The sequence below is a fragment of the Adiantum capillus-veneris genome, chromosome 9 (genome assembly GCF_014529385.1).
Source record: "Adiantum capillus-veneris isolate H3 chromosome 9, ASM1452938v2, whole genome shotgun sequence".
Taxonomy (NCBI): Eukaryota; Viridiplantae; Streptophyta; class Polypodiopsida; order Polypodiales; family Pteridaceae; genus Adiantum; species Adiantum capillus-veneris.
The window spans coordinates 157,332,798-157,348,457 of NC_140939.1; the positions used below are offsets into that span (position 1 = coordinate 157,332,798).

The 15,660-nt window shown below is 44.1% G+C and overlaps 1 protein-coding gene across 2 annotated transcripts in view; it reads left to right on the plus strand.

The window, feature by feature from the left end:
• Positions 1-298: 298 nt before the first annotated feature.
• LOC147451444 (putative inactive histone-lysine N-methyltransferase SUVR1) overlaps positions 299-15,660 on the plus strand; it is a 65,334-nt gene continuing 49,972 nt past the window's right edge. The window contains exons 1-2 of one of the 2 annotated variants that reach the window (XM_086520350.1): positions 299-682; positions 1,837-1,920. In XM_086520350.1, the coding sequence (XP_086376476.1) occupies positions 581-682; positions 1,837-1,920 (186 nt within the window). In that variant the 5' untranslated portion in view covers positions 299-580. The remainder of the gene's footprint in view (positions 683-1,836; positions 1,921-15,660) is intronic. The other variant, XM_086520349.1, reaches the window with a different exon arrangement.

The window sequence follows — 15,660 nt, forward strand, 5'->3', positions numbered from 1 at the left end:
TATCCCAAGAGACCTTAACGATCTATCCGATGAGGAGAGTTGAACTCAAGACCTGTTATTCAAGAGGGAAATGACATAACCAATCTACCACACTTGGGTGATAGAAAGGTTATATCGCTTTCCTCTTTTTATTAGCGCGCCCGCACACACACACTCGAGAAAAAAATTGTTTTAACGTCGTAGGATCCCAATAGACCTTAAAGATCTATCCAAGGAGGAGAGTTGAACTCAAGACTTGGGTAATAGAAAGAGAGAGAGCTGCGGCCTCCCTCCTCTAGACTAGCATCATATATCATATATCATATAATGGTTCAATGGCAGAGGAATAAACATTAAACAATGCACTCAGTAAACACTACTTGCATGCGAACCAGACCAGCCAGTACCAACTCTCACCGCGCGCCATCTGAAGGACGGAGGACTACTCTGCAAACAGAGCTGCTTCTCCATAGCTGCTTTTCAAACTTCCGTTGTGTTTTCCTAACAGTGGCTTTCCCCCCACCCCAAAGACTGACGCTCGTAGTGTTAAGGGTTGACCATGATGTGATCATTTTGGCCTTCCTGAAGCTTTTCTGTAGCCATGGCAGAAGACAAGGAGCGGTTCCGCCGTGCGCTTGACTTCATGAAGATGTTGGGTGTGTCAAATTCGGTTGTCACCCCCCTTTTGAAGCGCCTTGTAAAGGTAATTGCTTCCTTGCTTCTTCCTGAGAATTTTGGCTGGGAGTTTATCAAGTGTCCTGTGGTTTTGCATCCGTCACTATCATGTGTCCACATGACGCCTCCACACACACACACACACACACACACACACACACACACACGGGAGTCTACACCCAGCATTGGGATGTATGGTGAACTTGATGGTTGTATTCTCCTCTCCATGACTTCAATGCGTCGACAACTTGAACGTTTCTACGAAAATTGGATCTGAGCTTTCTCAAGTTAGGGGTGTGTGTCTTTGTGTGTATATGTGTGCGTGTGTTGTGTGTCCATTTGCATACACACACATGTGTATATACGCATATAAAAAACAAAAAATAAAATAATAAAAGACAAACATGTAGATATACATACACTTAGTTGGGTATCATTTATCTATTTACTTATCTATATGCGTATACATGCACATTGTGTTTGTGTGTGTGTGTGTGTGTGTACATATATATCTACACACATGCACACCCGGGCATACACACACATGTACGCGTGTGCATGCATGTATGTATATATTTGTATGTATGCATGCATGCATGTAAAGTTTGATATGTCATGTGTGCATCAAAAGAAGCTCTCAATTTGTGACCTTCAGGCATGGATAGTATATCCATTAAAATATGTCTTGTATGTGTTTGTAGGTGCTTTTGATTGATAGTTTTTTAACCTTGTAGCTGAATAACAGCATGTGGAGCCTCATTAAAGAGAGAAGTTATTGTGCTCTAGTGCATAATTATCCTTCTTAATGAGGCTCCAATTGTTGTTGTACAGCACTAGCCAAAGAATACTGCAAACACATGAAAACATCATTTTGAGGGGCAAACCATGTTTGCCTAAGGTTACAACACTGTAACAAGTAGTTTATCTACAGGCTATGAGTGTCTAAGGTCACAACATAGTAACAAATGATTTTATGTAGCCTCACAAGCTTAAACACACTTATTGTGCCTCTCAAAGTGATGTCTGTGTTATCGTTGTTTTTTATTTTCATAGTCTAAGGCCACGACATAGAAACAATTGAGTTTATGTAACTTCACTACCTTAGACACACTTAATATGCCTCAAAGTGATGTCTTTAATGTGTTGTCGTTGTGTTTGATTTATGGTTTTTCAACCTTGTAGCTATATGACAATGAGTGGAGCCTCATTGAAGAGGAAAATTATCGCGCCCTTGCAGATAGCTTCTTTGATGAAGTTGAGAGCAAGGTATGTGCCCATGGCCTCTTTGTTTGGTTTGAGAGAGAGAGAGAGAGAGAGAGAGAGAGAGAGAGAGAGAGAGAGAGAGAGAGAGAGAGAGAGAGAGAGAGAGAGAGAGAGAGAGAGAGAGAGAGAGAGAATTGTGGTTTCGTTGCCTGGTTTACAATTTTCTCCTTTTTTGGGGGGGGGGCGGGGTGTTGTTTCTATGGTTCTCGAGACACTTGACCTATCACAAGTTAGTGATGTGGTGGACCCTTAGGGGGTTAGGACATTAAACATCCTAACCCTACAACTTTGGACTCACCGACCTAGGGGCCTAAAACCCTACAAAAAGAAGAAAACGGGAATTCCTTGCTGACGCGGCATTTTCGTACAGCTTGGCTTGCATAGTGTTGACGTGGCAACGGTGTATGGACAACCAATGCAAACGTGGATAACTATTTGGGTGCCTAGTTTTTGGCTCAGGGACTTTTTGGAGCAATAGCTTTTCATGTATTGTGCTTTAAGACTAAGGGCCTTCAAATACGTGCCTTTGGGTCTCACTCTGGCATTCCAATACGTGGAAGCAGAGGAAAAGTCTCCTAATTATTGTATCTTTGTGAAGCAATAAAGAAAGATGTATCCAAAGGGGCACCAGACTTTCGGGCCGGTGCATTTGGGAGCGGAACTCCGTCGTTCCATGTCGACTCTACTCTTCCCTCTCTCGCTATCTCAAGTTCTGCTGCTGTTGTTTTCTCACGTGCGTTGCTATTGATTTCTTGCTTGGAGTGTCCAAGCCTGTTACAGTGGTATGAGAGCCCTCATGATTCTTCTCCTACGGAGGATCCAATCCTTTTCCTTGCAGCACACATAGGTTTAAGCAATGATTTCGATCGAGAGGAAAGTGTTTCACCGACTACTGACCTTAGGGAGATGAAGAGTACTCCAATCCCATCGGAGGAATGGCAGAGAACAACAAAGATTCCAATGGGTGTCAACCTCCTTCCGAGGAATCGGGAGAGGACCATGGCCCATTCGTGACGGGAGATTTTGACAAGATGGTGTATCGACGTCAACTGCAAGTTGATACATGTGCCAAAATGGATGATTAAGTATTCCAAGGACCCAAATTATGTAATTTATCTGAAGAATCATCCGCTTGACAAGGTTCACTTACGATGGCGAGATGTCATCCATTCACCTCTTAAGTCAGCAATGGAAAAGAAAGCAAAGCCAAGTACAGAAAAGCAGAAAGTGTACTCGCAAGAAGAATTTGACAGTGCTCTTGAAGAGAAAGTCAATCAGTTGCTAAAGAGCACAAAGCACTCTTGGCAAGCAACTCAAAGGGATATCCCGGCTATCTGGGTTGGAAATCAACTTTTGAGGAGGCTAGTAAATCCAAGAAGCGTGTTTGCTTTGAGGATGACCCTAGTTCACCTTCTTTGTCCTTGTCTTAGACAATTGAGAGAGTTATTCTTCTTGGGATTCCAGTGAGGAGGGAAAAAAGCGAAAGAAGTGGAGAAAGACAGAGAAAAGCAGATCCAAGAATTCTAGAAAGCAGTGCAAGCATTTTAACAATTGTGAGGACACTTCATCCTCTTTTGGCGGTTCTTTGGGACTATGGAAAGAAGAGGAACCACCTGATGCTACCAACCCATTACAATTACCTAGAGAAAAAGAGAAAGAAGACCAAGGAGTTCAAGGATGGGCTCAAGATATGCAATTTGACACGTTTTAGGCTTCAAGGATACCCATCGAGCCCTTGCATCTGTACTGCAGTTTGACATTGTTTTTTCTAAAGGTCGTTTCTCGAAAGCCTTCAAGGTACAGAAGGTGGTGTCTTGTCTTATAGGCGATGCACAGACACGGTAGGCGACCCTGCTCTTACATAAGACAATTGCTAAGTTGTGGATAAAGTTCAAAAGAATCTTCATGTTCTTACACTAGACAATTGCTAAGTCGTGGATAAAGTTCAAAAGAATCTTCACTTCGGCATGGTTAACGAAGGAGTATGAAGAAGACGTCAACATAGCTTAGAATCGTTTGATGATGACGAAGGAAGAAACTTTGGTTAGGGATACATTTTTGCCAATAGCTTCTTTCTTTTTTGGAGCAGATAGAGTTTTTGTTGTGGTCTTCCAAAAGAGATCTGCGGTATTACTTGAAGCAAAAGTCTCATACCATTCAAAAGGTTATGGTGCACGTCGAGGAAGGCTTTGGTATGCTATCCCTTGGACAAGCGTTCGCTTCCTTAGGGAAGGATTCTTTTGATAACAAAAAGGAGAAGCAATAGAACAAGAAATACGCTAGCCCGAAATTGACAGTAGAGCAACGTGCAGAGTACTATGTACGAGTATGAAACATGGCATTTTTGGCAAGATAGACAACACTTTGACTATCGTATCCCAACACTGGAGTACCAGCTGGCATACCAAGCTCCTCTGCAAGTGCCCAACCAAATAGCTTCCTTGGAAGCTTCAATGGCTGAAATATATTTAGCCTCAATAGTACTCAGTGCCACAATCTTCTGCAGTCTAGAACGCAAAGAAACCACTCCACCAGCAATTGCAAAGACATATCCATTGGTAGACTTCCTAGTGTCCAAGTCACCTGCCATGTCTGCATCACAGAATCCCTGCAACTTTAGGTCACCCATGCCATAGCAGATACACTTGGACTTTGTACCTTTCAAATATCGAAAAATGCATTTGACAGCTTTCCAATGTGCCTTGCCAGGGTTAGACATATATCGACTAACAAATCCCAGTGCATGAGCAATATCTTGGTGAGTAGCAACCATAACATACATAAGAGAGCCACAAGCTGAAGCATAAGGTACTCCCTTCATTGCATTGATTACCACCTCATCTTTTGGACTGTCAGCTTTGCTAAGCTTAGTGTATGGAGGTAAAGGAACTCCAAGTGGCTTAGCTTGAGCCATATTAAATCTCTCCAGCACTTGCTTGATGTACTTGTCTTGAGAAAAGAAGAAAAGACGCTTCTTTCTATCCCTTGCAATGCGCATAAGATCCCGAGTATCATTTGCATACAAGGACTTTATCTCCTCTTGTATTGCAAGCTCCCACTTATTGCTTAACTCACATGACTTTGCCTCTTTGTAAGTCAGAGGCTCTCCCTCATCCGGTAACATTACATAGTATAAAGAGGGGTCATATCGCTGTGGTTGCCTTCTAAAGCGAGTAGACCTGCGTACCCAATGATCTACATTCTCCGGCACAGGTTCTACATCAGGAGGCAAGTCACTTTCAGCATTTTCGGGCTGCTGTACACCGTTTTCAGCGTGCTGTCCATGCCGTTAAGCACCTTCATTTTGTGGATCAGCACTTGAATTTTGTTGTCTCACACCTTCACGAGCATCCCTTTTCTGTCCAACATCTTCTATGCCACAAAGTGATGACGTGGCTGCCCGCTCTGCAAGAAACCCTAACCCTAACTGCAGAAAATCAAAAACCCTAATTTGCAGATTTGCTGACGTGGCAGGCTGACACGTGGCAGTTGTACGGATCCCCGCGTTTTGCGGCGCAGTTTGTGGAATTCTGTACGGTAGGTTTTGCTGAAGTTTTTGGGCCTAGCTTTTGGCATTGCTTTTTCCCACGCAATGGGAGAGAGAGAAAGCCTCTTTGCTTTATTTTATTAAGCGAGAGAGAGAGAGAGAGAGAGAGAGAGAGAGAGAGAGAGAGAGAGAGAGAGAGAGAGAGAGAGAGAGAGAGAGAGAGAGAGATAAAATCTTCGAAAAGAAATACCCAAAGGGGCCCCAGTCCCTGGAGCCAATTTCTCTAGGCACGGAAGTTCGACGGGCCAGTGTTGAATAAATTGTGAACTGTGAACTGTTTTGAAGTGGTTATTTGGTGCTGTCGCGGTAGATTCTTGACTTGGAGTGTCCAAGTCTGTTACATTCTGGCTCAAAAATAACCGGTTGATTTTCAATTTCAGCTTGTGGTAAAGCATCACGAAGGTCATTTTCAGTCATAATGGGTGGCCATACATGTTGAAACTTGACTCTCTTTGAATCAACATCAGAGGACGAGTCATATTTCATTAACTTTGCCTCATTAAAGACTACATCCCGGCTGCGTACGATCTTTTTAAACTGAGGTAACCAAATTCTGTAGCCCATTTCACCTTCATCTCCATAACCCATGAATATGCCTTTAGTGGACTTAGCATCAAGCTTGCTTCTCAGTTCGTTCCTCACATGTACGAATGCATCACAGCCATAGACACGCAAATGGTCATATGAAGCCGGTTTGCCAGACCAAACCTTCTCAGGAATACCATTTTCCAAAGATTGATTAGGAGAGCGGTTGCATATATGTACTGCGGTTTTTAGTGCTTCTCTCCAAAAACCATGAGGGAGATTAGTAGTGAACAACATGCACCGCACCCTCTCACACAATGTCCTATTGTACGTTTCTACCACACCATTCGAAGAAGGGCTGTATGGAGCTGTAAGCTCCCTTCTAATACCATGTAACTCACAAAAAGACTTTAATTCAGCAGATGTGCATTTACCCCCATTGTCCGTTCTAAGACATTTCAATTTCTTTCCCGTTTGGGTGGTCACAAGTGCATGAAAAACCTTAAATGCAGCAAATACATCACTTTTATTTTTCAACAAATACACCCATATTTTCTTGGAACATTTGTCTATGAAAGAAACAAAGTATACAGCACCCCCCATAGATTTCACAGACATGCGACACACATCAGAATGCAACAAATCTAAAACATTTGGTTTACGAGAGACACTAGAGTAATAAGAATTTCTTACTTGTTTACCAAATCAACAATCATTACAAAAATCAAGCTTTGAGCCCTTAACATCAAGTCTTTTCAAAGACGAAAGGACATCAAGTCCTTTTTGGCTCATATGGCCTAATCTCCTATGCCAAAGCTCTAAATGAGAGCCAATTTCAGCAATAGCAAGAAATTTGCCAAGCAAAGCTTTGCATCGCAAACAATACAATGTCCCTCTTTTGCTGCCCTTTACCGCAAGCATAGAACCCTTCTTGAGTTTCCACAATCAACCACCAAAGAACGTGGTGTAGCCATGCAAATCCATCTGCCCCACAGATAGCAAACTCTTTTTGATGCCAGGTACATATCTGACATCCTTGAGCACAAGCTCTTGTCCATTGTCCAATGACAAGTGTATGGTGCCAATCCCATCAATACTGTAGGCATGATTATTACCAAGGTAAACCTTGCTATAACTACCCGCATCAAATGTAGCAAAGCACTCCATGCATGGAGTAACATGAAACGAGGCACCAGAGTCTACTATCCATGTCTGTGACAGTCCATCGTTGATTGTAAGTAAAGCATCAATGACATCTCGATTCTGCTTTGGTGATCTGTATGTCCAGAATATTAAGTGGAAGGGCATCATTACAAGAAAGAGTAGCACACAAAATATTTTCTACATCTGACAATTCCTCAATGACTATACTTGAGGTTACATTAGCCCCCTCTTTTCCTTTTGAGGCCTCAAATGCATGAGAATTTTTCTCTTCTTTTTCTCTGCATCATTCTTCTTCCTTTCCTGCTCCCTTTTGTAAAACTTGCAGTCAGGTTTCTTGTGACCCTTACGGCCACACTGATAGCAAGTTATGTCTTGTTGCTTTTCTTTCCCTCTACTCTTGCTTCTATTTCTCTGCCTTGCATTTGCATTTTTCTTATCAGGTCTGCCTCCAATATTATGTACTGAACCATTGGCTTCCCCACTAGATTTGTCACGTGCACATCTAACCCTATGTGCATGTGGACAAGCTACTTCAGGTCTAGGGTTCAGGTCAGCTTAGAAAGTGTCGTAGCATCGTTGTGAGCTTGTGCGCAGGCCGTGCATGTCTAGGCACTGAGTAGTTGCATATCCTTTGGTTGCACACAGCTGATTATCAGAATTACAGTCAGTAGCCATCATGAGCATTTCACAGTGCACAGAACCCATTTTCCCTATTTTAGCCATTTTCACTTATTATTAATAAGTGACTTTGTTGGGAAACTGGGTAGGGCAAATTGGCTAAGTGGATATATAAGAAAAGCTGGTAGAAGAGGCAGCAGAGACCAAGTGTTTGGCAGTGCACCTTCCCGGCAGGACAACCTAGCGTTTTCCAGCCAACAAGACAACCTGGTGTTTTTCACCAGCAGATCAGCCCTGGCGTTTTGCAGATTGCAGATCAGCCCCGGCGCTAGCAGATCACAGAACCAGCCTGGCGTTTTTGCAAGTTGCAGATCATTCTAGCGTTTTGCAGATTCTCTAGGACAGATTAGCCCATAGCATCAGCGTTTCCTATTTTCAGCATCTAGACACCGCAGATCAAGTCCCAAACCTTGTAGATCTCACCTTTCCGCAACAGATCCTCGCCGCGTGCTCAGATCAGCCAGCATTTTCAGTTTCAGCCCGCTGTTCGCAGATTTCAGCAATTGCATTTTCAACGCATCGTTGTCGCCTCGTTGTCCTCGTCGACACAAAGTCAGAATTCAGCAGATACAAGATTTGAGATTTCAGCCCCTAGCATTTTCAGTTTTCAGTCCATCTCGTCGCTGTCATCATTGTCGTCGACATCGTCGGCAAGTCCATTGCATCTAGACCATTGTAGCAGATTTGTGCAATCAATAGCATAGACCTCTCTCGTCATAGAGAGTGGGGCCCTTGGAGGAGGGTTTGACAACGTCTGGTGTCGTATTCTTTTCTCTCTCTCTCTCTCTCTCTCTCTCTCTCTCTCAGTCTCAACACCTTCATTCACAGTGTCATCCCCTTTGTTTGTGATCATTGCACTCTCACCAAAGGAACGGAAGGCCCTCCCTTTTGTAAGTAAAAGGAACCCTGGAGCACAGTTCGGAGCACTCATCTAGAGCAAAGTTCAACATTCACTTCCGCTGCACCTTACATTGGTATCAGAGCTTTGGCAGTGTTTTGTATCACTCAAGAAAAGAACCACATAAATTTTTTTGCTTGTTGCGGTCGCAAGTAACCCAAGTCCACTTGGGCGTGTTGATTCCTAATTGTGTTTTTGAAGAGTGATAGGAAACCCAAGAAAGAAGGGCTTGTCCGGCCTCCCCTTGTTCTTCTTTTCACTCATTGAGAGCGGACCGTGTACTTAGTGGCCTGCCAATTGACACAGCGAAGCGATCCTCCAGTCTCCTGCTCAAACCAACTCTGCTCATCTCTGTGAAGATCCGTTTTGTCGAAGGTTGCGAGGGGCCTCCTGCCTGGGGCACCCTAGCACGAAGCCGCTGTAACAAGAACTCCTTCTCGGGCTCCTCACCTGGAAGAAGACCTCGGACAATGAACTTCCCCAGAAGGGCTCTGCTCTGTTGTGTCGGGGGTCCTGCTGAGAAGGTGCCTGTTGAGCGTGTGCTCCTGTTGCCTCTTCTGCCAGAAAGTGCTAACTCTGGTTTGCTTATATATTATCTTAGCAAAATTGCTCTACCTAGTTCCCAACAAAAGTCACTTAATAAATAAGTGAAAAATGTCAAAATAGGGAAAATAGGTTAAATGCATTGGAAAATTCCCCTGATGGATTGTGATGGATTCTGATGGGAATGCTTATGATCATGCTGTGTGCAATCGGAGGATATGCATCTAATCTAAGTGACTGGTCATGGACGGTTTGTGAACAGACTCACAAAAGTGTCGGATCACTTCCTATTCTAGACTGACTTGATTGAACTGAACCCATATCATGAAGTAGCTTGTCCACGTACACATAGGGTTAGATGTGCATTTTCAAAGTGAGGTACTGGTACCGAACTGTATGGTGTCGAGGGAGATCGCCAATAGCATCCGGAATCTTGAAAAGGACTCTTCGCCGGCCCACTTTGATGCGTGGGTCGTGCGATACTTGAACTTCATAAAGATTTGCAAGCTTGCTTCTTTGGGCCGTGTCGAAAGCGACACAAAGTCATATGTAGCTCCTTCAATGCTTCAACTTTGTCTATGGACGTAGGCCCACCTTCTTCAAGAGTCTCCATGGCTGAAAATTCCTGAAACCACTTCCAACACAAAAACATGAACATACCTATTCCATGTAAAGTGATTGGAAAAATTGAGGCTTCATTAAAGACTGTTGTGCATGCAATGGAGACGAACAAAGTGACGGAGTGCCAAACCGTTCACCACACACGCAAACAATGAGATCGAATCTTGTCTTGCTAATCTAAAGCAATCAACTGTGGCAATTCACAACGGAAATGCCCATGCTGGTGCTCATACTTTCTTGTGCTCTTTCTACAAATGTGTCGTGCCAAGGAAGAGACATGGAATGTGACTTTCTTGAATGCATACTTTTCAGCTTTTCATGAATAATCCGTATACATTCGTGCTCATTCATGAGTGAAACATGCTCAACGTTCAATATGTCATGCCTAGGAAAAGGGATCACATAAAGATGCTGACTAAAATACAAGAAACGATCACGAATGAAACACTCGAACAATGCGTGTTGACTAATCACTTGAACACATAATACTTCCTGTGGGGGTTCTTTGGACCTTGACTCGAGAGTCAAGATTGGTTCCTTGTGATCGATCGAATCTGCAATGGGGTTAGCTTCACTAGAGAAAGTATCAACTAACACATCATCCTTGTGAACAATCACATCATCTTCATGCAAATCATCATGCTTGTCATTGTCATTCAAATCATCATGCTTATCATTATCAGGCAATTCATCATGCTTATCATCATGCAAATCCTATGTGTCATGCTTTGGAGAAGAAGAGACTGAGAGAGTCTCCTTTTCCCGAGTCTCTTGCATCTGTGCCCGCACTTGAGAAAAGAGTCGCAACATCTCTTTCATGTGTCGGGCGCTCTATTCGGCCGCGAAGCGCGCTTGCTCACGCTCACGCTCCAAGTTGGCCTTTCTTTCTGCTTCTCTTTCTGCTTTTCTTACTTTGGCTTCCAAGTCGTACTTACGCTCTATGGCTGCCATTCTTTCTTCGTAGTCACGATCTATGGTTGCCCTTCTTTCTTCGTGTTCTAACTTCCTGTCCAGAAACAACTGCGGCAACTCCTTCATAGGAGTTAGTGCAATCCTTGGCGTAGATGGGGAAGGGGGAGGGTCGAAAAAACCTCCTGGTGGGGAAAATTCTTCTTCGCCTCTCTCATGCTCATCACCTCCAAGTGAAGTAGCCATTCCGCTTTGAGTGATGACCATCTACTGAAGTCATGAGTTCTTGTGTTCACGAGGAACTTGGGTTCTTGTGGGTCTTGAGTTCTTGAGGTTCTTGAGGGTCGTCTTTAGCTTGCAATCTGTGCTAGAGAAGGATCTTCTCTTCTTCACCAGAGTTCTACTCTTTTCCGCGCTCACACCAAGGTTGCTTTTTCCCACCTCATGTCGATTGGCCGGCCGCTAAGTGCACGGTCCGCTCTCAATGAGTGAAAAGAGGCACAAGGGGAGGCTGAACAAGCCCTTCTTTCCTGGGTTTCCTATCACTTTTCAAAAACACGATTAGGAATCGACACGCCCAAGTGAACTTGGGTTCATGCGACCTCAACAAGCAAAAAAAAATTGTGTGGTTCTTGTGGTTCTTTCCTTGAGTGATACAAAACACTGCCAAAGCTCTGATACCAATGTAAGGTGCAGCAGAAGTGAATGTTGAACTTTGCTCAAGATGAGTGCTTCGGACTGTGCTCAAGGTTCCTTATACTTACGGAAAGGAGAGCCTTCCGCTCCTTTAGTGAGAGAGTGCAATGGACACAAACAAAGTGGTGAACACTGTGCATGAAGGTGCTGAGACTGAGAGATAGAGAAGAGAATACGACACCAGAGACGTAAAAATCCTCCTCCGAAGGCCCCACTCTCTATGGCGAGAGCGGTCTACTTATGATTGCACAAATCTCTACAATACTTTGGACTTGCCAACGAGGTCGACGACGATGAGACGGGTTGAAATCTGAAAATGCTAAGGGCTGAAATCTGCAAATCTTTATCTGTTGAATTCTGACTCTATGTCGGTGACGATGTCGATGACGAGGATGCGACGACGACGCGCTGAAAACGCAGATGCCGAAATCTGCGTTTTCCGGGTTGAATCTGCAAACTACGCAGGATCTGACCGTGCGGCGAGGATCTACTGGAGGAAGGTGAGATCTGCGAGGTTCGGGGGTTCTGCTATGGAAACTGATTGCTGAAAACTAAAAACGCTGAGTCTAGGGCTGATTCCGTCGCGAAGATCTGCAAAAACGCTAGGGCCTAAAATTTGACTTGCGGTGGAAATCTGCTAACGCTAGGGCTGATTTGCTGTGGATGTGCAAATCTGCTAACGCTAGGAGTCTTTTGCTTCTTGTTGTCGCCAAGAATGTGCAAGATCAAAAACGTTGGCTGATCTGGTCCAAAACGCTAGGTTGATGTTGAGTTGCAAAAACACTAGGCTTGCTGTTGGGGGTCCTGCTAAGAAGGTGCCTATTGAGCGTGTGCTCCTATTGCCTCTTCTGCCAGAAAGTGCTAACTCTGGCTTATATATTATCTTAGCCAAATTGCCCTACCTAGTTTCCAACAAAAGTCACTTAATCAATAAGTGAAAAATGTCAAAAATAGGGAAAATAGGTTAAATGCACTAGAAAATTCCCCTGATGGATTGCGATGGATTCTTATGGGAATGCTTATGGTAATGCTATGTGCAATCGGAGGATATGCATCTAATCTAAGTGACTGGTCATGCACGGTCTGCGAACAGACTCGCAAAAGTGCCAGATCACTTCCTATTCTAGACTGACTTGATTGAACTAAACCCATATTATGAAGTAGCTTGTCTACGTACACATAGGGTTAGATGTGCACGTGACATCAGATTAGTGCCGACGACAACAGTACAGCAGATCAGCCCTAGCGTTAGCAGATTCTCCCTGCAGAATCCCAAAGCAGCCTAGCTTTTTTGGATCAGCAAGACTCCCAACGATTTGCAGATTCATCGCGACAAAGTAAGCCTTTGCATCAGCATTTTGCAATTTCAGCAGATAGACTCCGCAGCAGAACCCCCAAACCTCGTAGATCTCACCTTCCCGTAGTAGATCCTCGCCGCACGGTCAGATCCCGGCGAAGTTTGCAGATTCAGCCCTGAAAACGCAGATTTCAGCATCTGCGTTTTCAGCGTGTCATCGTCGCATCGTCATCATCGACATTGTCACCAACATAGAGTCAGAAGTCAGCATATAAAGATTTGCAGATTTCAGCCATTAGCATTTTCAGATTTCAGCCCGTCTCGTCGTCGTCCTCATCGTCGGCAAGTCCAAGCATTGTAGAGATTTGTGCAATCAATAGTATCCCGCTCTTGCCATAGAGAGTGGGGCCTTTGGAGGAGGGTTTGACAACATTCTGGTGTCGTATTCTTCTCTCTCTATCTCTCAATCTCAGCACCTTCATTCATAGTGTTCAACACTTTGTTTGTATCCATTGCCCTCTCTCACTAAAGGAACGGAAGGCTCTCCCTTCCGTAAGTAAAGGAACCTTGAGCAAAGTTCGGAGCACTCATCTTGAGCAAAGTTCAACATTCACTTTTGCTGCACCTTACATTGGTATCAGAGCTTTGACAGTGTTCTGTATCACTCAAGGAAAGAACCACAAGAACCACATAAGTTTTTTTTGCTTGTTGAGGTCGCACGAACCCAAGTTCACTTCGGCGTGTCGATTCCTAATCGTGTTTTTGAAGAGTGACAGGAAACTCAAGAAAGAAGGGCTCGTGATAGGCTATTTTGGCATCCGCTGGGGATTATATTGTACTCAGTAATATACAGCCCTGATTTTTTTCAAAAAAAAAAAAAGAAAGAAGAAGGGCTTGTTGAGCCTCCCCTTGTTCTCTTTTCACTCATTGAGAGCGGACCGTGCACTTAGCGGCCGGCCAATCGACGTGAGGTGGGAAAAAGCAACCTTGGTGTGAGCGCAAGGCTGCCAAGGGGTACGCCCGCTAAAAAGAGAAGAACTCGGGTGAAGAGAAGATCCTTCTCTAACACAGATTGCAAGCGAAAGAAGAACCTCAAGACCCTCAAGAACTCAAGAACCTAAAGAACCCAAGAACCCAAGACCCACAAGAACCCAAGTTCCTCAAGACCCTCAAGAACTCAAGAACCTAAAGAACCCAAGAACCCAAGACATCAGTGGATGGTCATCGCCCGAAGCGGAATGGATACTTTGCATGAAGGTGATGAGCATGGAGTTGGTGAAGAAGAATTTTCTCCACTAGGAGGTTTTTCTGACCCTCCCCCTTCCCCATCTACGCCAAGGATTGCACTAACTCCTATGGAGGAGTTGAAGCAGATGTTTATGGATAGCAAGTTAGAACGCGAAGCAAGAACAACAGAAAGAAAAGTAGATATTGATCGTGAGTACAAAGAAAGAATGGCAGCCATCGCGTGTGAGCGCGAGTAAGCACGCTTGGAAGCCAAAGTAAGACGAGCCGAATTTGATCGTGAGCGCGAAGAAAGAAAAGCAGAATTTGATCGCGAGAACAAAGAAAGAAAAGCAATGAACGACCGATATATGAAAGAGATGTTGTGACTCTTTTCTCAAGTGCAAGCACAGATGCAAGAGGTTCGGGAAAAGAAGACTCTCTCCGTCTCTTCTTCTGTCAAGCGTGCCACGCATGATTTGCATGATTATGATAAGCATAATGATTTGAATGATAATGACAAGCATGATGAGTTGCATGAAGATGATGTGATTGTTCACAAGGATGATGTGTTAGTTGATACTTTCTCTAGTGAAGCTAACCTCATTGCAAAGACGATCAATCACGAAGCACCAATCTTGGCTCTCGAGTCGAGGTCCAAAGAACCCTCTCGAGAAGAACCGATGTTGGCTCTCGGGGCTCGGTCCACAGACCCTCCCCAGGAAGTATTGTGTGTTTGCGTGATTAGTCAGCACGCATTGATTGAGTGTTTTATTTGTGATGCTTTCCTGTGTTTTAGTCATCGTCCTTATGTGATTCCTTTTCACATGCATGCCATATTGGACGATGAGCACGATTCACTCATGGATGAGCACGGATGTCTGCGGATTACTCATGGAAAGTTGAAATGTTTGCATGCAAGGAATTCACATTCCATGTCTCTTCCTTGGCATGATGTAATAGACTTGGGACACTCCAAGTCAAGAATTCTACCGCAATAGCACAAAATAACCACTTCAAAACAGTTGACAATTCACAATTTATTCGACATTGGCCTGGCGGAGTTTCTCCCTAGAGATATTGGTCTCAAAGACTGGCGCCCCTTTCGGTATTTCTTTTTGTATTAATCTGTGTTCAAAGTACAAGAGTGCGGGCAAGCGCTCACACTTGGACTCTGCGTTCAGATGCTCTGAGTTGTGAGTGGCCTACCCACATATTTAAAGAGTACAATGGATGCCAAAAGCAGAGCCCCAAAAGTTGAAATTCAAAAAGCCCAAATAAAGCAAAGGCTCTTTCTCTCTCTTGCTTGTAAAAATAAACCAAGTCCCAAAAAGCTGTCCATAATTAGCTTTTAAAAATAAAGCAGAAAAGCTCTCTCTTTCTCCCAACATGCGTAGCCAAAAAGCATGCCAAAATCTGTCGTTGAAACAGTCCGCAAAAAGCGCCGCAATCTGCGGACGTCCGTACAGCCTGCCACGTGTCCTGCATTCCGCGATTTTCGGGACTTGCAGCCACCTCAGCATTTTCAGCGACTCTGCATTTTCTTCCGGCTTGTGCAAGGTGTGTGTGTACACATGGGCAGCCACGTCATCACTTTGTGACATACCCCCCTCTTGAAAGCATTGTAATCGCCCTCAATTA